Source organism: Hoplias malabaricus, chromosome 3 (genome assembly GCF_029633855.1).
Source record: "Hoplias malabaricus isolate fHopMal1 chromosome 3, fHopMal1.hap1, whole genome shotgun sequence".
Lineage (NCBI taxonomy): Eukaryota > Metazoa > Chordata > Actinopteri > Characiformes > Erythrinidae > Hoplias > Hoplias malabaricus.
In genome coordinates, this window is record NC_089802.1 from 52,367,116 (window position 1) to 52,387,794 (window position 20,679).

General features: G+C 38.9%; 2 protein-coding genes across 2 annotated transcripts; one reads left to right on the top strand and one right to left on the bottom strand.

The window, feature by feature from the left end:
* Positions 1–9,044, top strand: atf1 (activating transcription factor 1). Its single transcript, XM_066664123.1, has 8 exons — positions 1–803; positions 3,494–3,597; positions 3,748–3,867; positions 4,187–4,284; positions 4,993–5,126; positions 5,283–5,453; positions 5,702–5,849; positions 6,165–9,044. The coding sequence occupies exons 2-8, from the start codon at positions 3,499–3,501 to the stop codon at positions 6,307–6,309; spliced, it is 915 nt and encodes a 304-aa protein (XP_066520220.1). The 5' UTR covers positions 1–803; positions 3,494–3,498; the 3' UTR covers positions 6,310–9,044.
* A 1,374-nt stretch (positions 9,045–10,418) lies between these two features.
* On the bottom strand, positions 10,419–17,373 carry LOC136691554 (thiol S-methyltransferase TMT1A-like). The gene is made up of 3 exons (XM_066664124.1): positions 16,752–17,373; positions 10,860–10,945; positions 10,419–10,734 (listed from the first exon to the last, which is right to left on the bottom strand). The coding sequence occupies exons 1-3, from the start codon at positions 17,244–17,246 to the stop codon at positions 10,587–10,589; spliced, it is 729 nt and encodes a 242-aa protein (XP_066520221.1). The 5' UTR covers positions 17,247–17,373; the 3' UTR covers positions 10,419–10,586.
* Positions 17,374–20,679: the final 3,306 nt, after the last annotated feature.

A 20,679-nucleotide genomic window follows, 5' to 3' on the forward strand; every position in this document is an offset into this window, starting at 1 on the left:
ATATGAATGACTAACCAGTATTTACATTATGAATTACTTACACATGTAGTTAAACATTTTTACTTGATTCTGCACTACTAACTTATGACGTGTCCCCAAGACACGTCACTGGTAAGAAGAGAGTGGGGTGGGCCCTAAGTGAAGCTCAAATGGAATGGCATAGGATAATTTACATCTTGTCTTGTGTATGATTATAGCAGTTTACAAATAATGAAATTTTGCCAAAGTTTTTCGCATACATACACTGGTGCCAAACATAGTTTATCCCATATCTGTCTGCACTCGTGTTTTGTGTTGCATCATGGTCCTGGAAGAACATTTCTTCTCTCTGTACATAATTGAAATGACAATAAAGCCTCTTGAATCTTGAACCATCATAAATACTCATGAGTCTAAAACTGGTGTGATTTTAAATGTACAACTGTTAGAAAGGGGGAATTTCGCTACCAATTCAAATATTAAGAACGTTTTTAGTGGACAGTCACTGTATTCTGACACATTGTACCTATGTATGTATGAGAAAATAAAGCTCATTCATTACTGTGAAGTCTAGTGCACAGTGACCAATCACGGAGCTAGGAGAGTGTGACGTCACAACACTAACATGGGTGGTGCCTAACAGGCGTAGGCAAAAAAAAAAAAATTAAAAAAAAACAAGCTGGCTTCTTTTTTCAATGGAAACCGCCCTGATTTATTTGTAACGTTCACTGGCCATTTTAACCGTTATATTTGAATAACGGCCGGTCTACCGAGTCCCGGCGAGTCCGCGGCTGTGTGAAGAAGTTGTGTGAAGCGGTGTGAAGGTAGGTGCTGGGTTAATTCCGTTGTTTGTGTGAGTTTGTGAGAGAGCAGGCGGTTATGGCGCTCGGTTGTATGTCCGCTCGCCTCGTCCTGCTCGGAGGAAGGAGCTTTAATGGCTCCCCGCGCCGCTGACGTGTGTTGACGCGGGCACTTGCGTGCCAGTGACTAGAGCAGAAACTTTCGACGAGCGTCGCATAAGTCGCTCATTGACTTTATAAACACCGAGCAGTCTGACAGCACAACCTACAGACACACACACACACGGTGTGTGAAAGAGAGCAAGAGAAGACATGAAAGGAACATTCGGCGTGGATTATCTACCAATACAACCAACTGGGAACAACATTTTTCACGCACATATTCACGCTCCTCTGCACTCTCTATTGCCAAACACCAACATTATGTTATGAATAAATATTAAGCATTTCCGCGCGAGTAAAAACCATCTGAAAAAGTTATCAGCCAGACTTTTATTTTACTTAAACAGCACCCAGAAACAATGCATTTCTCTTATTGCTGCTATATTTGGCATTAGAGAGAATGTTTTTGAGCAGTAATATGTGAGGGACGTGTGTCTCAGTAAACCATGTTAAGTTTCACGTTAAGATCAAGATCCTCCAAGTTTAAGTTAATGTTTTTGGCAACAAAGTTCGCGCATCCCGGCCATATGAGAAAGCATGTGTTGTAGGTAACTTAGTTGTTTCAATAAACCACGAGCCAGCATAACGTTTTTCTTTCATTGGATTTAAATGGTGAGCATAATGTGAAGCGGTGACTTTGAGTTTAAGTGCAGTTTAAGACATTCTAGTCTGGAGTACATTTACTGGCCACCAGTAACAAGTGTGAAACCTGGTGAATTATGGGATCCTGTTAGAGTCCAGGTCACTATTTTAGTACACTGACCTACATTTAAATAGCACTTTTTACTTTGCCCCCCCAAATGTAACTAACTCCCGAATCGTCATCTGAAATCGAGCGGGTCTGCAGTGCTGAGTCCGAGTTTTATCCTGTAAGAGATCTGTCTGATGTTATGAAACCACTCGGCTGTGGTTCTGTTGTAGCTAACTAGCTGTTTGGCTAAATGCCCTTTTGTTGCTTCAGTTTTGGCGTTGACTGACACACAAAACAAACGACTCCGGTTATAAAATGCTGATATTCCCCACAACGATTAAACAACGGTCTCTCGTGTTACTACACGCATTAGCCAGACACACTTTGTTTGTAGATTTAACTGTGGTTAGCTAATGTTAGCTACATTAGCTCGAGTTAGCTTCCTCTTATCAGTTGCCCTAACTTTCCAAATTGAAAAAGCTAACCGCTAGCTTAGCTAAACTAGCCAGTCAGTTCTGAGCTAACGTCTCAAATGTGTGCAATAGTCTTAAGAAAATAAAAGAAAGAAATTAGCCCGTAGACTTAATAAATTTGCTTTTCATTTGTGGTTATTGTGATTGTAAAGCAATAGCTCATATCTTACTTATGAAATAGTAGCTAATAATGTAATGTAGAGACAGTCTAATTTGATCTATGATATATATTAGCTGGGCTGATAGAGGAAGTTGGATTGAGCGTTTAACACGGCCTGAAGAGGAATTACACCGACATGTGATTTATTTCTGTCAATTTGTATATTTAATCAAAGTCATTAATAGTGCTTCACTGAAAGAGAAATTTGCCAACTCTGATTTCTTAAGTGTTGTTGAAACCATGCGTCCTTGTAACCACAAGGCATTTTGCATTAGTTGAATTTACTATTAAAACCCACCAGTGAACCTGTGGCTTCTGAGTTTTTAATGTTTAATGCTGCTAATCTTGAAATAGCAGTAATCCTGGAAAACGAGCTTTTATGTCTTAAAATTCCCTAGGTGTACCTCGCTACCACTGTAATGTCAAGCATCAGACAACATATTTATAACCATTTCTTTTAACATTATGCGGAATAGCATCTAGAGACATTGCATTCTACAGGTGTCTGCATCCCATCATCACTACTGCAAACAATTCTGGTTCTTAAAGTTCTGTAGAATAACACATTTCATATCAAGCAGCTACAAATGACACTTCACCTACTACTGATTTAACAGTGCAGAGACTTGCAAAATCAGAGGAATTTCCCTTCTTAACTTGTTCACTAGAAGTCTTAAGGACGGATCTAAGTCTCTAAAATATTGATGACAGTTGTGTACTGCCATAAAATTGTACATTAGTTACCAAACATTTGAAAGTGTTAATTACAGGAAATCTTCTGGAAAATGGACAGCATGTGATAGGCAGCCCACATTTGATCTTTTCATCATTTTTATCACCATCAGCAATGACAGGGTCTGACTGGCCACTGTGCAGTATCGAGATTAAGGAGTGTGTGAGCAATGCATTAACTGTGTGACTCAGTGTGAGTGCAGTCTGCTCCAGCTCTATGTGAGAGAAATAGTCTGTGCCGGAGGGGTGAGTGGAAATACTGACTAAAATTGTTCTCAAGGCTGAAAAACTGCACAACCATTCCACTGTGTATGCAAAAACACTCATCTTACTGTGATCAGTATATATAAGTTTGCTGAATGTAGGAGTCCTTTACAGATAATGGATCAAAAACCTGGGTTATTTAATGTATTGCTGAACATGAACCCGTGGACGCTTATTAATGTGTATTTTAGTAAAATGACTAATGGACAGTGATTTATGTTTACATTTGCAGTGGCAATGGAGGAGGTTCACCAGAACAGCACTAATGGCACTGAGTCACAAACTGTTACCATCCCTACAACTATTACAGCTTCTCAGTTATCACAATTAACCCAGGTATTTTGTGTGCATGTAATTCATAAAATTAATATGTTGGGTTTCTTTTGCTAATGGCTTAGAGGTATTTGATTTTTTTTTCCTAAATTGTATAAACCTGTTTATAGTATAGCTCATTAATGCATGTGCTATGTGCAATAAATTATGCAGATGTCTCTGGGAGGGTCTCCAGTCACTGTGGTGCAGCTGCCTAGTGGTCAGATTCAGGTGCAAAGTGTGATCCAGTCTGCACAGTCATCAGTTATTCAGTCTCCACCAGCACAAGCACAGGTAAAACATAGCTGACAACATTGATTGTTTTCTTGTACCTTTCAAGCCACTAGAGATACTGATCAGTTCAAATAAAAATGGTAGGAATTTAGCTAAGTAAGTAACTATTATGTAACGATAGGGCCCATGTGTGTTGATTGTTTTGAGATTGTTTGTTTTGGAATGTGATGTCATTATGACGTTTTGCAATTGATGTCTTTCACCATACCGATGCTAGCATTAGAGAGCTACTGAAATATGTAATGTGGGTTGCATTTAATTATGAGCAGTACATGCTCTGAAGCAGTGTTTGATATCAGTGGTGAATACTTTTTCATAGGGTCATCAGTCTGACAGTGACGATTCTCAGGACTCATCAGACAGTGGAGCTTCTAACCAGAAAACAAGGGAGATTCTGGCCAGACGTCCATCATACAGGTACCTCCACACATCCAGATATACCCATGATATCGCATGGAGCATTGAATAAGACAAGCTGCATTTGCCTGGACTAAAAATGGACAACCAAAATTGTCGTTGAACTGTTTTACATGCTAAATGGTTATCCACAAAATCACTAATCAGTGCATGCCCTAGTGCATGTTGTGCTTAGGGGAAGGTTTTTCGTCGTTGTCCTGTCCCCCTTCTTCCCCTCATATAAGATGAAGGATGACAAGATCTCATCCTTGATCTTATATAAATTTAGAGGCTGGTTTGCCAGCCTATTATTTTTAAAAACACTTTGCTTAGTCCAGGTCTGAGAAACAACCCCAGGATGTTTAGTAATATGTTATTTAATTAATTGCATAAATAAATGCATTTTTCCAACTACTGGAATAAAAGTTTTAAGTAATTATCTAACAGGGACCAGGCATCAAACTAAGTAAAACCCTAAATATTTCCAGCCACAGTACAGAAAGCTGTATACAGTGTTTCGATACCTAATACCCCTTTGTCCTTCCAAGATTCCAAAAATAAACTTTGGTCATTACTCATTAGTCGACAACAGGCATTTTCAAACGCTTCAGCCGATATTTTGTATTTGACTCATTGCCCAGTGCTACAGCGCCAGCTGCTGGACAATGGCTATTACACGCCTAAACTCCTGATTGTTCCCAAAAACCTTTGTTGTTATTGTTGTTTCAGGAAGATTTTAAATGACCTCTCAGCAGAAGAGGTGGTAAGTCATAATGAAGGAGAAGAGGAGACATCTGCTTCGTCTGCTATGACAACTGTGTCTCTGCCCACACCTATCTATCAGACCAGCAGTGGCCAATACAGTAAGATGTTTTACTTACATTAAACACACACACTAATTGTAAAATTATCATAGCACATTTTTTTCTTTTACCATCAGGAGGACATTTTAAGTATTGTATCAAGGATTTAAGTTAATTTAACAGCATTATTTGTATTTTTTAAATTATTTTCTACAGTTGCTATTACTTCAAATGGCTCTCTTCAGTTGGCTGGTGCTGAGGGAGTACAGGGCCTGCAGACACTTACAATGACCAATTCCAACCCCAGCCAGCCCACTATATTGCAATACGCTCAAACTGCTGATGGACAGCAAATACTACTTCCCAGCAACCAGGTGGTGCTACAAGGTTAGTACAGACACACGTACACAGAGACACCTACTGCTACCAAGCAACCAACTAGTGCTGGCTCTAACATAGTTCTCCGAAAGCAAATTATCAATAAGAACTAGTGCATTGGCATTATAAAATTATAGTCTTTAAGATGCACTAAATTGTACTGAAATATTTAGCAGGTTTAGAGACTACTCAGAGTCTTTCTTACTTCCTCTGTCATGTTTGACCACACAATGGTTTCTTTTAATGTTATGTTGTAGGTGCAGGAGGTGAAGTGCAGACCTATCAGATTCGCTCATCATCTTCAGCACTGCCTCAGACTGTTGTCATGACGTCACCTGTCATTAGCCCTCAGGGCAAGACTGATGACCCTCAGTTAAAGAGAGAAATACGTCTAGCTAAAAACAGGTATGTCTGGAAGTCTGTCAGGAGCTCGCTGTTGGTTATATGGATTGGTGGGAAATTTTCTCTTCTCTATTTACTTTTGTGTCTTTAGTTTAGCACTGAAGCTACATGGTTGTTTTACAAATACTAGATGTCAATGGACAGATCCCCAAAACCTCTCATAATGCACTTAAATCATATTCATGTCTTGATTACAGTACAAACTAGCAAAGACAAGAATTCTGAAAAACTAACATTTTTAAATATATGAAGTTAATTAATTTAGCTAAATCATTCCTTTTAAACAATGCTTATCATTATTTCTGTACTTGTATGTAGGGAGGCAGCTCGTGAGTGCCGCCGAAAGAAAAAGGAGTATGTGAAGTGTTTGGAGAACCGCGTGGCTGTGCTGGAAAATCAAAACAAAACGCTGATTGAAGAACTCAAGACATTAAAAGACCTTTACTGTGTCAAAACAGGCTAACACAGCTGCATTGAGACAGTTGCTATGTGGACAGTACTTGCAGCTCTGCCTACACACACACAAACAGACAGTTCTGGGCCACAAGGAATTTGTCAATTCCTTGTTTTTATACTACTTGTTTTTAACTAACAATTTAGGAACAGCAGGCCAAAGAGAGGCATTTATGCGCAGAGGAATGAATTGTGTATTTTTCATTTACATATTTTTAATAACAAATAAGATGATGAGCAGATGTGTATATTTGTGTATGTATAGTGTGTGCATGTATGCACACGAACACCGGGATTGCTTTACCATTGACCCATTCATTTACCAGGGAATTTCTGTGTTTTTGCTTTTCCAGAAGTGCTTGCTGAAACTGTTGAAAAAATATAAGCATAGAAAAATAGTGCAGATCTAAGCGCCTGCCATTTATACCCTGCCTCTCAGATGCAGCTGAACTGTTTTTAAATATTGTGATTTTTGAGGTAATGTGTGGTTTTTGTTTTTTTAGTATTATTTGCATCCCTTCCCCTTTTGACCAAATGTTCCAGTATTCCTTTGTCCCCAGTGTTTCGTATTGAGATTTAGAGCATGTTTGGGCAACACTGCTAAGTCAGAAACTGGCAAGCGAATCCAAATTTAAAAGTGGTCACTTGTCAAGAAAACCTACATAGATATGTTTTCATATATCTATGACATTGAATGTTCTTGATAATGTGTTTTTTCCCTCTAAAGTTCTGAACAATCCCAGTTTGCAACTGAAAAGACTTTTAAAAAGAATCTTTATTCAGTGTCAATTTCCTTCGAATATTGGCTTTAATGTTTCTTAAACCAAATCTCTATTTAATTTCAGCAAAGCCCTGATTCCTCCTACAGGCTTCAAAGTAAATTCTATATTTGTATCTTTTTGTATCTCTTTTTATGGATTTTATTATTATTATTATTAATATTATTATTCAAGTCATGTCAACTGGCCCACTCTAGTCAGGTTTAGAAAAGAATATTGTTCCCCACGTGACACATGCACTGTTCAGATGGGAAAGGATGATTAAGCAGACCCTTCGCACATACAGTGATTGTGTTCACAAGGATTGATTCTGTAAAGGAAGAGTTTGTGTAAAAAATGTTTGTGTACTTCTGCAAAGTGCAACTTTTTAAGTGGGTTAAAGCCCAGGGTGGGAGGTTTTTTTTTTTTTTTTTTAATAAACTTAATTTTTTGGGCTACAGCTGTTACTGGGACAGTCAAATCAGGGAGCATACCTGCATTTGAAAATGCAGGTGCATTGTTTATAAAGAAAATGGAAAAAAATTAAATTGGTTGTTTTTGTTTTGTTTTTGTTTTTTGTTAAGTAAATCTAAATAAATATTTTTCCCAACCTCTGTACACCTTATGGGGTTGGTTGGCTTATTTAAGTCTTTTCATAATTAATCATAATAGCTGTGATCTCCTGGATGGTTTTAATTTTGGAAATGCCAGGGCATTAACTAAACCAATGAGATGTTTAACATTACAAAAATTAATATCAATAAATGAAATAGCAGTTTTCAGCAGCCAGCTCTGTATGCCAGTAATGAACAAATTCTGAATACAATTTTTCTCAGTAGCTTTGGAGCAGATCAGACCTGAATTTCTCAAAATTACTCGTTCAGATTCCACATCATCTAGATACTTGTGCACCTCATTAAAACAGTTTCTCATTAATTTTGGACAAACATATGCTTTTGTTTAATGATGCAATCGCTTTTGTGCAAACTGCTCTTTCTTACGTTATCTTTAATCGTGTTGGTCAGAATGCATGACTGGTTCTCAGTTGAAAAGTTCAACCCCACCAAAGTCCATTGCATAAGTCAGTGCAATCGGATTGGTTGATCAAGCTCCCATGAGCTGTGAAGAATATATTATACACTTGTGGTAGACATTTTTGGTAAATGTCTACTGAACCGATGGTTATCTTTCAGGTGAATCATAATTTTTACTGATAAAGGGGAGTGTTTGAGGCTTTAGATCAATCACTGACCAACCAGTTCTCTAAAATAGTTTAGTGCTACATTTCATGAATATTCAATTGCCAAAGAAATATAGGCAGAGCACAGTGTTAGTTTCTGATAATATCAAGAATAAGGAAATAACCAGGGTCAACAGCCTGAAATAAGTAAGGAGCCAGCCACATACTCGATGACCCTGCTGGCTTCTATGGATCCAGCATGTGAGGACATCACACCTGATGCCTGGATAAGACATTAAAAAAAAATAATAATTCCACGCTGTATTACTCGGGAAAATATCCGATGTGATGTGGACGAGAATCTGCAGCCAGACAGACAGGAGTGTTAGAAGGTCTAGAAAGACTCCAGTGTAATGCAGCTCTAAATGTACATCTCTATAAAGGGGGTTCCCATGTTTATATTTCTGATTTGTCTTTTTTTCTGTTTGTGCTAAACAGTCTTGTCTTTCTTTTCTGTACCATAATGACATGGTCTCTCATTGACCTGCAGTACAAACAGTAAAAAGCATGAATATGAAATTTTGTCCAGACAGTTTTAATCAATCTCCCACATAATGTCTAGCTTTGTTTTCTTTATATGCACCTCAGTGTAAAAGTGCAGCCTAGTGCTTTTTCACTGTAATCAAAACATTCAGAAAACAGAGTTACTGATAAGCTAAACATTTGACGGTCTTGTTCATAAACAATGACGCAAGGTCTTGTCATTCTGATGACACTGACATGTTCATTCACATAAATACTTCATTCTGGGACTAAGGATTTAGAATGAAGAAAAACTGTAAAAGCTTGTGTGGTGGGACCGGGCTGTCTGAGGATGATTCACAGTGAATGATTTTTTTTGAAGGTAATTTAATCAGAGTCATGGGTCTCACTAGTTTCCTGTTATTTACTGACTAACAAATCATCATTAACCCTTTAAAGTCAAACGTATCAAATATGATTCATGATCTTTGCAGGTGGCTCTTTGTCTAATGAAAAGAAATAAGTGTTCTAAGTTGAACTGAACTGTGAATGAAGTGGAAGCATTTCCATGCATTTACCAAACCATTCGGAAATTGTTGCCATCATCATGGAAACACTGGAGAAAATTTCAAGACTACTTTTTTGCTAAACTGAAGCAATTCCACGTATGATTTGTATGATGTTGCTTGTAGTAAAACTAAGCATTTTTGTTCCATTTCATAGATGCAGTGTATTCTACTGTCAAATATATTCAGAAGATTCAAACTGTCCTTTGCATCAGCAAAATATATTTAGACAATTTTACAAAGTATGTTTATGAAACAAAAATATAGTTTTTTATAGAGTTGGCTCAGTTGTTGACATAGATTTTGTGGGACAGATTAAGGGGAAGAAGATGATGACACTGTAGTTCCTCTGAATATGGAAGCAAGGTTCAGATCAACAAAAAAGACCGTTTGTGGTTTTGTTACCACCAATATATGTAAAAAGGTCAGAGAAAAGAACAGAATGTACTAATTGGTTAAGGACCTCTGGAGCAGTGTTTCCCATCGGCTCAATGTTACTTTTTCCTGATAAGTTCTGAAGAACAATCATTGCTATTTATTGTTTAATAGAAATCAATCAAAATTAAGAAAAATTTGTAAAGAAGTCTAAAAAACAGTTTTAACTGAAGCAGTGAACTAAACGAACTAAATGCAATGAACTAAATGGTTGTAATAACATGTTCCAGTGTGTAGTATGAGGTATATCTGGGTTTTACCAAGTAGTCAGCATAAAAAAAAAAACGTACAATTTTTTTGCTCTTGGGGCTTCCCACTAGTGTAGCTCAAATGTACCGCACAGTACTGGTGTGTGTGTTTGTGTGTCACTTTCTGCAGTGTTGAGCTCAGAATAGCTATTACAGAGGCCTTATTCTACCTACTACAGGTCAGTGAAGTATGACCAATGAACAATGATTTTGAAGCTGTAAATTTAATGTAAAAATATGTTGTGTTCCTTTAACTAGTACTGGGTTATATGCCAAGTATTCTCAGCCACAGACGAACTGCCCACAAGTTGATGGAGGGTCTGATGGAGAGCACCTTCAGTGCACTAATCTGGCCTCACTATCAGGATTGGTAGGTGGATTGGCAACTCAAAAAGTGACCGTAGGTGTGAGTGTGTGTGTTGCCCTGTGAAGGACTGGCACCCCCTCCAGGGTGTATTCCCGCCTTGCACCCAATGATTCCAGGTAGGCTCTGGACCCACTGTGACCCTGAATTGGATAAGTGGTTACAGATATTGGATGGATGGAAAATCTTTGTGAATGGTCTGAGTGTGCTGGGCTTATTTCACAGCATAACCACTGATGTGTGGTGTGATTACGGAGGAAAATGGAGCCTGGAAGTGGCGAAGCTGTAAGTCAGAGAAATCAGCTGATTCTAAATGCTTCCAAGTAGCACGAGCCGGATCACAGCCATCATAGAAGTAGTACCTACACAACACAAGCACAGAATCAAAATATGCATCTCATCCATTTGATTGAGGATCTGAAGGCATTCAGCCTAGGTCAGATACTGATGTTGATTAAGTAATGTGTATTTGTGTGTTTGTAACTACATTATAGGCTGAAAAACATGCTGAAAGAAGTATGTCCAGGTCGAGGGATTAGCCTGCACATGCTCCAGGAAGAAGAATGCCCCACCCTGGAAAAAAGACAGTTAAGATTCTGGATTACACAGAATACATTTTTTTGTATGATAGCAATAACTGGACTTAAATCCAAAGCCACAATTTCTGTGTTTAAATATACACTGACTTTGAGACTGATTACTTCAGAAAACCATGATTTGGAAACAAACAGACAAATTTTTGCAGTCTGCACTTATATTACAAGACTGCTCTTATAAATAAAGAGTATATTCATAAGAACAAACATGTTTTAAAAATTTAACTAATTTGGTAAAATGTAAAACTTTTCACCGTGCAATTTTTGCCATTTGCAGTCAATTCTCTGCTTTTCTCACTGATTCCCAAATAATTTGCAGTGGGATTCAAGCTCAGTCACCTAAGGCAAGGCAAGGCAAGGCAAGTTTATTTATAGAGCACCTTTCATACAGAAGCAATTCAAAGTGCTTTACAGAAAAAGAAATTACATTAAAAGCCAGAGTAAAATCATAAATTCCAATAAGACAATTACATAAAAAGAGTAAAATGATTAAAATGATTAAAACAATTTAAAATGACAATAAATGAAAAGAAATAAAAGAAATAAAATGCCGTTACAGAAAAGTGCAGAATATTTTAAACTGAGCTGTAAGCCTGCTCAAACAAGAGAGTTTTAAGTCTTGATTTAAATGTGTCTAACGTTGGGGCACTTCTAATATTCTCAGACAGCTGGTTCCATTTAAAAGTGGCATAGTAGCTAAATGCTGCCTCTCCATGTTTAGTTTTGACCCGAGGCAGGACTAACTGACTAGTTCCTAAAGATCTGAGATCTCTGCTCGGCTCATATCTCTGTAGCAGATCTGATAAATACGCTGGTCCTACCCCATTGAGACATTTATAAACCAGTAATAACACCTTAAAGTCTATTCTATAACAGACTGGTATCCAGTGTAAGGATTTGAGGATGGGGGTGATATGATCTCTTCTTTTGCTCCGAGTGAGAACTCTGGCAGCTGCATTTTGAATCAGCTGAAGCTGTTTAATGGTCTTTTTTGGAAGTCCAGCTAAGAGACCATTACAGTAATCAATCCTGCTAGAAATAAAAGCATGGATAAGTTTCTCTAGGTCTGGTTTAGTCAGAAAATCTCTAATCTTACTGATGTTCTTAAGATGGTAAAATGCTGATCTAGTAACCGCTTTAATATGACTACTAAAACTGAGATCTGAGTCCATTGATACACCAAGGTTGCGAGCCAGTTCTTTAGATTTGAGGGCTCTCGAGTCCAGATACGTAGCCAATCTTTGTCTCTCAGTGCTATTCCCAAATAGTATAATCTCAGTTTTATCTTTATTCAGCTGCAGAAAATTGTGTCCCATCCAGTTTGTGATGTGTTCAAGGCACTTGCTTAATAAGTCAACTGGGCCAGAGTCGTTTGGGGACAGGGCCATGTAAATCTGAGTATCATCTGCATAGCTGTGATAGGACAGCCCATAGTTCTGTAGAATCTGGCCAAGAGGAAGCATATATAAATTAAATAAAAGTGGACCAAGAATAGAGCCCTGGGGGACACCACAGGTTACTGGCATGTTCTCTGAAATATTATTTTCTATTTCTACAAAGTAGTTCCTGCCTTCCAGGTAAGAAATGAACCACTTCAGGACTGTTCCTGAGAGTCCAACCCAGTTTGCGAGTCTATCTATAAGAATCTTATGGTCAATGGTATCAAAGGCAGCACTAAGGTCAAGAAGTAATAGAAGAGATACCTTTCCAGCCTCTGTATTTAAGCGGATGTCATTAATTACCTTGATTAGAGCAGTCTCAGTGCTGTGATTAGACCGGAACCCGGACTGGAATTTGTCTAGGCTACTGTTTATGGACAAGAAACCAGTGATTTGCCTGAAAACTATTTTCTCAATGATTTTGCCCATGAACGGTAGATTAGAAATTGGCCTGTAGTTACTTATCAGAGAAGATTCTAAATTTTTCTTTTTTAGAAGAGGCTTTACAACTGCAGTTTTTAGTGAGCTCGGAAAAACCCCCGACATGAGTGAGGTGTTTACAATGTGGAGTATGTCTGGTGCTATAGTGTGAAACACACTCTTTAAAAAATTGATTGGTAGTGTGTCAAGACTGCAAGTGGATGATTTGAGATGATTAACTGTGTCAGTTAAAATATTACTATCAACAGTACTGAACTCTGACATTTTAACTAAGGAGTTTTTATGAGGTGATGGAGAGGGTACAGACTCATTGTTGGATATAGATGTACTAATCGCTTGTCTGATATTCTGGATTTTAGTGTTAAAAAAGAATGCAAACTCATTACATCTCTCAGTTGATACTAATTCAGGGGCCATTGGTGTGGGTGAGTTAGTAAGTCTGTCGACCACGGTGAAGAGGATTTTGCTGTTGTTAGTGTTATTGTTGATGATACTAGAGAAATAGGATAAGCCAAACAAGCAGTTTTATTTTTTTAAGGGAGCCCGTCTTGAGTAATTCTCCCTGGATATATGGCATTGCCGTCTTGTCTAGATTTATATTTATAGTTACTGGGCCTTAAACCTTAATAAAAAACCATGAGCAAACTTTGTGTAATTCCCAAATAAATAGACATTCCATAAATTGTTCCACCAAATTTGTGTACATTGGTTAAGCACCAGATTTTTTACTAGAATGTGTTTATGCTGATGAATACCAAATGTTTGCAAATTGCAAATGACCATGATGAAAGTGCTCAGACTGAGGAATCACTGCTAAAAGCCTTAAATATCCCTACATAAAAAACAAACAAACAAAAAACGGAAATCAAATTTTATTATAGTGAATTAAAACTGGCACCTTTTTTTTTTTTCATTCCATGAAGCTTTTTTGTTCACTTACTGGAGCTTAAAGTAGCAATCTGTAATACTGACACCACGCGTTTAAAATCAGAACTATAATACAGTTTCAAAACATACTTCTATATTTTTTTCAGAAAAATTCGCTGTTACCTGTTCAGAAAAAAATTAGGCAGCTCTGCCTCAGCCCTATAGTGTTTCTGCTTCTAAACTGCCTCCACATTTTAAACCCAAAGCCAATATTTCCTCTCATTTTACTCCTTCTCTGATCATAGGGATTTTTAGAAGGGCAATGGGGCTTCTTGGGTCTGGAAAAATATAACATTAACTCTGTTCACTTGGCCATTTCATAGCTGCAATATGTTTGTAGATTTGGCAGCAGTGGGTTTGGACTGTATTGTGATTGAACAGAGGCTGGGACACACAAAAACTCATATCAGGAACAAACAAACAACTTTATTTCTTTCAGTGTCCTTTACGTGTTTTCAAGAGCAAGTGTAAATTTTGTTCGTACCTACAAACATTTTGAAACTACAAACATTGTAATGAATCTGGATATTTACAAATGATTAAAATCGTTCTGCTTGCGTTTCATAAATGAGGCCCTTTGTGTGCAAATTTCAGAAGAAATATATGAAATAACAAAAGTAGTAGTGTGAGTACCTGTTTGACCTCATTTTACACTGACGAATGAGGAGCATATAAACTGGGCTATGAAGGCGGGAGCTTTTTGAAATTCTTTATGTTCCTTACATCTTGTCAATATAACCATTGGGTGCTGTTCAGGCTTTTACATTAGGTTTTCTTTTTAAGTTTATTTCATTTCTTACACTGTAGTTGAATCAAAACACATTTATGTGAAGCATAAACACTTTTCATTTTGTAATTGTATGTATTTGTGAATAAACCTCATCATATGTTCACTCTGTTACAGACAAATGCAAAATAGATTGAAAATAATTCACTGCACTGGGGTGATACAATTTATTTTCAGTGAGATTGTGATATCAGTCAATAGTTTGTGTTTGTTTTTTATTTACCAAAATCAAATTGTTTGTAATAGTGCACTTTAAATATTATGTAAATATTTTACATACAGTGCCTTGCGAAAGTATTCGGCCCCCTTGAACTTTTCAACCTTTTGCCACATTTCAGGCTTCATACAAAGATAGAAAATTTATTTTTTTTGTGAAGAATCAACAACAAGTGGGACACAATCGTGAAGTGGAATTAAATTTATTGGATGTGTCAAACTTTTTTAACAAATGCAAAACTGATGAAAAGTGGGGCGTGCAATATTATTCGGCCCCTTTACTTTCAGTGCAGCAAACTCACTCCAGAAGTTCAGTGAGGATCTCTGAATGATCCAATGTTGTCCCAAATGACTGATGATGATAAATAGAATCCACCTGTGTGTAATCAAGTCTCTGTATAAATGCACCTGCTCTGTGATAGTCTCAGGGTTCTGTTCAAAGCGCAGAGAGCATCATGAAGACCAAGGAACACACCAGGCAGGTCTGAGATACTGTTGTGGAAAAGTTTAAAGTAGGATTTGGATACAAAAAATTTCCCAAGCTTTAAACATCCCAAGGAGCACTGTGCAAGCAATCATATTGAAATGGAAGGAGTATCAGACCACTGCAAATCTACCAAAACCTGGCTGTCCCTCTAAATTTTCCTCTCGAACAAGGAGAAGACTGATCAGAGATGCAGACAAGAGGCCCATGATCACTCTGGATGAACTGCAGAGATCTACAGCTGAGGTGGGAGAGTCTGTCCATAGGACAACAATCAGTCGTACACTGCACAAATCTGGCCTTTATGGAAGAGTGGCAAGAAGAAAGCCATTTCTCAAAGATATCCATAAAAAGTCTCGTTTAAAGTTTACCACAAGCCACCTGGGAGACACATGAAACATGTGGATGAAGGTGCTCTGGTCAGATGAAACCGAAATCAAACTGTTTGGCCACAATGCAAAATGATATATTTGGCGTAAAAGCAACACCGCTCATCACCCTGAACACACCATCCCCACTGTCAAACATGGTGGTGGCAGCATCATGGTTTGGGCCTGCTTTTCGTCAGCAGGAACTGGGAAGATGGTCAAAATTGATGGGAAGATGGATGGGGCCCAAATACAGGACCATTCTGGAATAAAACCTGTTGGAGTCTGCAAGAGACCTGAGACTGGGACGGAGATTTATCTTCCAACAAGACAATGATCCAAAACATAAAACCAAATCTACAATGGAATGGTTCACAAATAAACGTATCCAGGTGTTGGAATGGCCAAGTCAAAGTCCAGACCTGAATCCAATCGAGAATCTGTGGAAAGAGCTGAAGGCTGCTGTTCACAAACACTCTCCATCCAACCTCACTGTTATTAACTTATTTTTTTAAACTGGAGCTTACTGTATATTTTACATTAAACTGGTCCCCAGAATTTATAGAAAACCACAATAGCTTTTACCTTAAAAAAACTTCACTTAGAAATAATGGTATTTTTATTTAGTGTATCTGCCTTATCAGGAAACATATTTCTGAAATGGTGGTCAGGAAGTTCGGCTTCCTACGAACAAACGGATGACCTATGCATGGAAACATATTTGGTCTAAAAAATTTTTAGACACTTGCTGAGGATTTATGCCGAATCTGAAATCAAGGGAAATAGTTTGCCCTCTTTGTCGTAGTAACAGCCCCTACTCTTCTGTGAAGGACTTAATGTTAGAACATGTGTGAGAATGTTTGACTGCATTCGTCCACATAAATATTAGCAAGGTTAGGTATTGATGATTGAAAATGTTGGGACATTTAAAACCTTGTGTCAGCAGAGGGTGCACCTTGTGCACTGAAATAATTTATTAGAAGTGATGTCTACACAGTTTAGAACATGTACTGTAGCTCAAAGGTCTAGGTCAAACATTCTGCACAAAATCAGAAAATGCAAATATCCATAAGATCTAAGCACGGAGTATTAAACCGGTGAGAGGAAGGGGGTTCGCTTACCGGTCTGAGGACTCTTTTGGCCTCCTGGATAACCTTGGGAGCGTTACTAACAGAGCACAGGACGAGTGTACACACCACCACGTCCACGGAGTTGTCCTCCACAGCCCTCAGGTCCTCTCCGGGCGCCACCACGAACTTCTCATACACCAGGTGGTCGCTCTTGTCCATGTTTTTCTGTAAGTACTCCTTGAAGTGGGGGTTTGGGTCTGTGCAGGTGATTCTGCAGCCGCTGGGGTAGTGCTGGAAGTTCGCCCCGCTGCCGCAGCCCACCTCCAGAAGCCGCAGGGGCCCTGTGCGCGGGGAAAAGCGCAGCAGCTCGCGGAATAGCTCGCGCTTCTTGTCGTTCATCTGACTGTTATACCATACGCTTATGTTCTCCATAATGTAGGGGATAACGCGCTTGTAGAACCGGTATAGACCCAGCAGCTTCGCCACCTGCAGCGGCAGAAGGAAGATTTTTACTACCAAGGTGCAGGCGTAAATAAATACCGACATCTTCGGCCAGGAGAGAAAAGCAGCTACAAGTTCAGCTCCTCCTGTGATCCTGAAGAACAGAGATCCGGACAGGCGCGTGACGGAGGAGGAGCGTGTGGCGTTCACCAATCACCTGCCCCTCTCTGAGACAAAGTCGTGCCTCGTTCACTGTGATTGGCTAGAAGTTACCGGTCTCCTCCCCTTCAGGTTCAGACTTCTCTGCTAAGTTACATTCATCGATATATTCATTTTCTTCTTCCTTCTCAGGGTCGCGGTGGGGCTGAGCCCAAACTTGTGGACACATTTGAAGAGCCAACCAGTTTAGCATGTGTTTTTGGACTGTGGGAAACCAGACCTCCCACAGGAAACCCATGCAGACACTGGGAGAACACCAAGTAGACGGAAAGTCTGATACCTTCAGTATGCTAAGCTGGCTTTGTCGCTACCAGATTTGCGCCACTGGTCGATTTGTACTGCGCATGCGCAGAACATCATTCTTTTGTAACCTGCTGATAGCTCAGATATTTTAATAATTTCTCCTTCAAGCATAATTGTAAAGAGACACGGTATGTGTGTTACTCACTCTTGAAGATAAAGCATTTCTTGCAAATGTCACTGGTTCTGCCAGTTGCATTCTGATTGGCTGATTAAATCTGTCCAAATCTGCTGCCATAGTGTACTTTTATACGTACAGTTGTTTAAATAAAACAGTAGGCATTCTAAATGGAAAATATCAGAAAATGCTGCCTACAGATGTATAAGCAGGAGATATTTACTTCTGAAACATATGAGTTGGTGTTAAGGACTGACACAATCATTTGACGCTATGAACTAATTCATTTTGATTAATAAAATGGGCATGTTAGAGGGCGTTTATGCACAAAAGCGTTAAGCATTATGTTAGATGTCACTACAAAATATTCAGGACAACACCATAATTCACATGTTCCTGCACTGAGGAAAAACAAGAGCAAAGAGAAACTAGGCAAGCCTAGTTTAGCAGGACCGCCATTAGCCATATAGTCATTGTCACAGAGGTGTTTCTGGCATTTCAAAAACAGGAAATCCCAAAATACATACCCTTGTCATTGGAAGGTCTGGAGAAGCTTTGGTGCTTCATATCATCAGTATGCGAGTTCTCTGTTGGAGAGAATCATTACTCATACCGTTTCGTTTTACAGACTGAACCAATTGGCAGGGGAAAGCTGATCACGTTGTCAGTCTGTTATGATCATGAAGATGCAAAGCCCTCATTACATCTCCCAATCTATCTATCCTTCTTTTTCTTTAAGTGCCTCACTTTAAATAAGGGAACTGACATTGATTTAAAACTTACCGCCCATTTTGCACAAGGAAAGGGATTTGTAGCATATAATTTTGGAGAGGAAAAATGTTCAGCATGAGCAACATGAGGACACATCCAATTTAAAATATGAAAACAAGATTATATTACTGTTTGTACTGGCAGGATCACAGGATGCTAAGGAGCAAGTGGCCTTTAAATCACTCAGTGGAATGGTTTTGTTGTGTTTTGTTGTGACACACCTTTTGTACTGACCAATGGAAAGCTTTGTCGCATGGTGTTTATGCCTCAGAGTTCGCCTAGCTTCAATGGGCAACAACGTGGCAAGCGAAGCCTCCGCACAACGTAAGCTGTTGTTTGTTTTCTCCTAAATTACGTCATATTTTTTGCCGAAGCCAGGTAAATGTTGTCGCTGCAAGTACTATGCTGAGGCCTTAAGTCTTTCGATATTTTGGGGGTTTCTCTAAAAAGATAGTTTTTAGTTTTTTAGTTTTTATCACACAAGGCTACTCTGCATTCTCATATCTCTGCATTATGATGAGTGCTGTGACTCGAATGATTGATATACACAGGGCAGGGCTCCAAACACTGTCTTGGCACCAGTAAAAATAGCCCAAGGGACGTGATAAAAGCTCTTTTGGGACACTTTCCGGACAATAGTGTTGTGTGAAGTAAAACAAGAAACTTTCATGATAAGGAAATACCATTTGAATTTCTCATAACACTGAACATTGATTCTGTTTACGGATAAAGTCCCATCCTTCAGCATAAAGAGATTTCCAAAATGTTAAAAATAATTTATGTGTAAATATTACTTAAAATGAGAACATTATATATTATTTAGATTTGTTATTTATATAACTATAATTGTGGCACAGTGGTACAGCAGGTAGTGTCGCAGTCACACAGCTCCAGGGTTCTGGAGGTTGTGGGTTCGATTCCTGCTCTGGGTGACCTTCTGTGAGGAGTTGGTCCTCCAGGTGCTCCGGTTTCCTCCCACAGTCCAAAAACACACGTTAGTAGGTGGATTGGTGACTCAAAAGTTGATGATTCCAGGTAGGCTCTGGACCCACCCTGAACTGGATAAGTGGTTACAGATAATTAATGAATGAGTAACTATAATTATTTATATTTAAATAGTTCAGGGCTGTCAGCCTAAAACTCCCCTCCAGTATTCCTGCCTGTCTTTTTGTATTACCTGTCTAACTGTCACATTTGAAAATGAGTAACATTTTTAAATAATTCTCCTATATCACAAATATGCATTTCTTTCTCTTCAAAACTTTGGGGTGTAGCTAGATCCTCCCTAAATAAACTTAACAAACTTAAACTAAATATTTTAAAAAATGTTTTATATCTGGAACTGAAATACACAATGTGTAACATTAGGGTGACCAGACATCCTCCTGTCCTCTTTTTTAGACTTAAAAAAAATGTCCGGGCGGAATTTCATAAAGGTCCGGGATTTTGTTTTCCTAGAGCTTACATAGAATTTGGAGAAGCGTTTCATTCACAAACTAGTCCCGTCCCCCGGGATCAGATGCCTGAACCACCTCAACTGACTCTTCTCAACGTCAAGGAGCAGCGACTCTACTCCGAGCTCCTCACCCGATCATGGAGAGTACACCCAGCAACCTGTCAGAGAAAGCTCATTTTGGCTGCTTGTATCTGTGATTTGTTCTTTCAGTCATTACCCAGAGCTCATGACCATAGGTTAGAGTGAGGATGTAGACTGACCGGTAAATTGAGAGCTTTTCTTTATGGCTCAGCTCTCTCTTCACCACAATGGTGCGGTACAGTGACCGCATTACTGCAGATGCTGCACCTAACCTAAGGTCTCACTATCCCTCTTCCCTTCACTTGGAGTAGGTTCTCACCCCTTACCTGAAGGGACCATGCCATCTGTTTCCGGGAGATAATCATGTGCTCAAGTGGACACTGGAGGCCTCCGTGCGAAGAAGCCCGAAGAACATCATCATCCGCCCTCCTGTCCCAAGCTATGCCTTGCCACCCTGTCCATTAATATCAGGAACAGGAGTGATAAGAGGTAAGGCACAGCCCTGACGGAGTCCAGTGTCCACACTGAGCAAGCTTGACTTACTACCAAGGATGTGAACACAACTCAAACTCTGAGAGTACAAGAACTGTACG

Bases quoted from the DNA above. Each gene is read 5' to 3' on its own strand.
- atf1 (XM_066664123.1), top strand. From the start codon at position 3,499: ATGGAGGAGGTTCACCAGAACAGCACTAATGGCACTGAGTCACAAACT. The intron at 3,598-3,747 runs GTATTTTGTGTG...TAAATTATGCAG, and splicing joins AGTTATCACAATTAACCCAG to ATGTCTCTGGGAGGGTCTCC. The intron at 5,850-6,164 runs GTATGTCTGGAA...ACTTGTATGTAG, and splicing joins ATACGTCTAGCTAAAAACAG to GGAGGCAGCTCGTGAGTGCC.
- LOC136691554 (XM_066664124.1), bottom strand. From the start codon at position 17,246: ATGTCGGTATTTATTTACGCCTGCACCTTGGTAGTAAAAATCTTCCTT. The intron at 10,946-16,751 runs GTAAGCGAACCC...TCTTTTTTCCAG, and splicing joins CCAAAAGAGTCCTCAGACCG to GGTGGGGCATTCTTCTTCCT. The intron at 10,735-10,859 runs GTAGTTACAAAC...TGTGTTGTGTAG, and splicing joins CATGTTTTTCAGCCTATAAT to GTACTACTTCTATGATGGCT.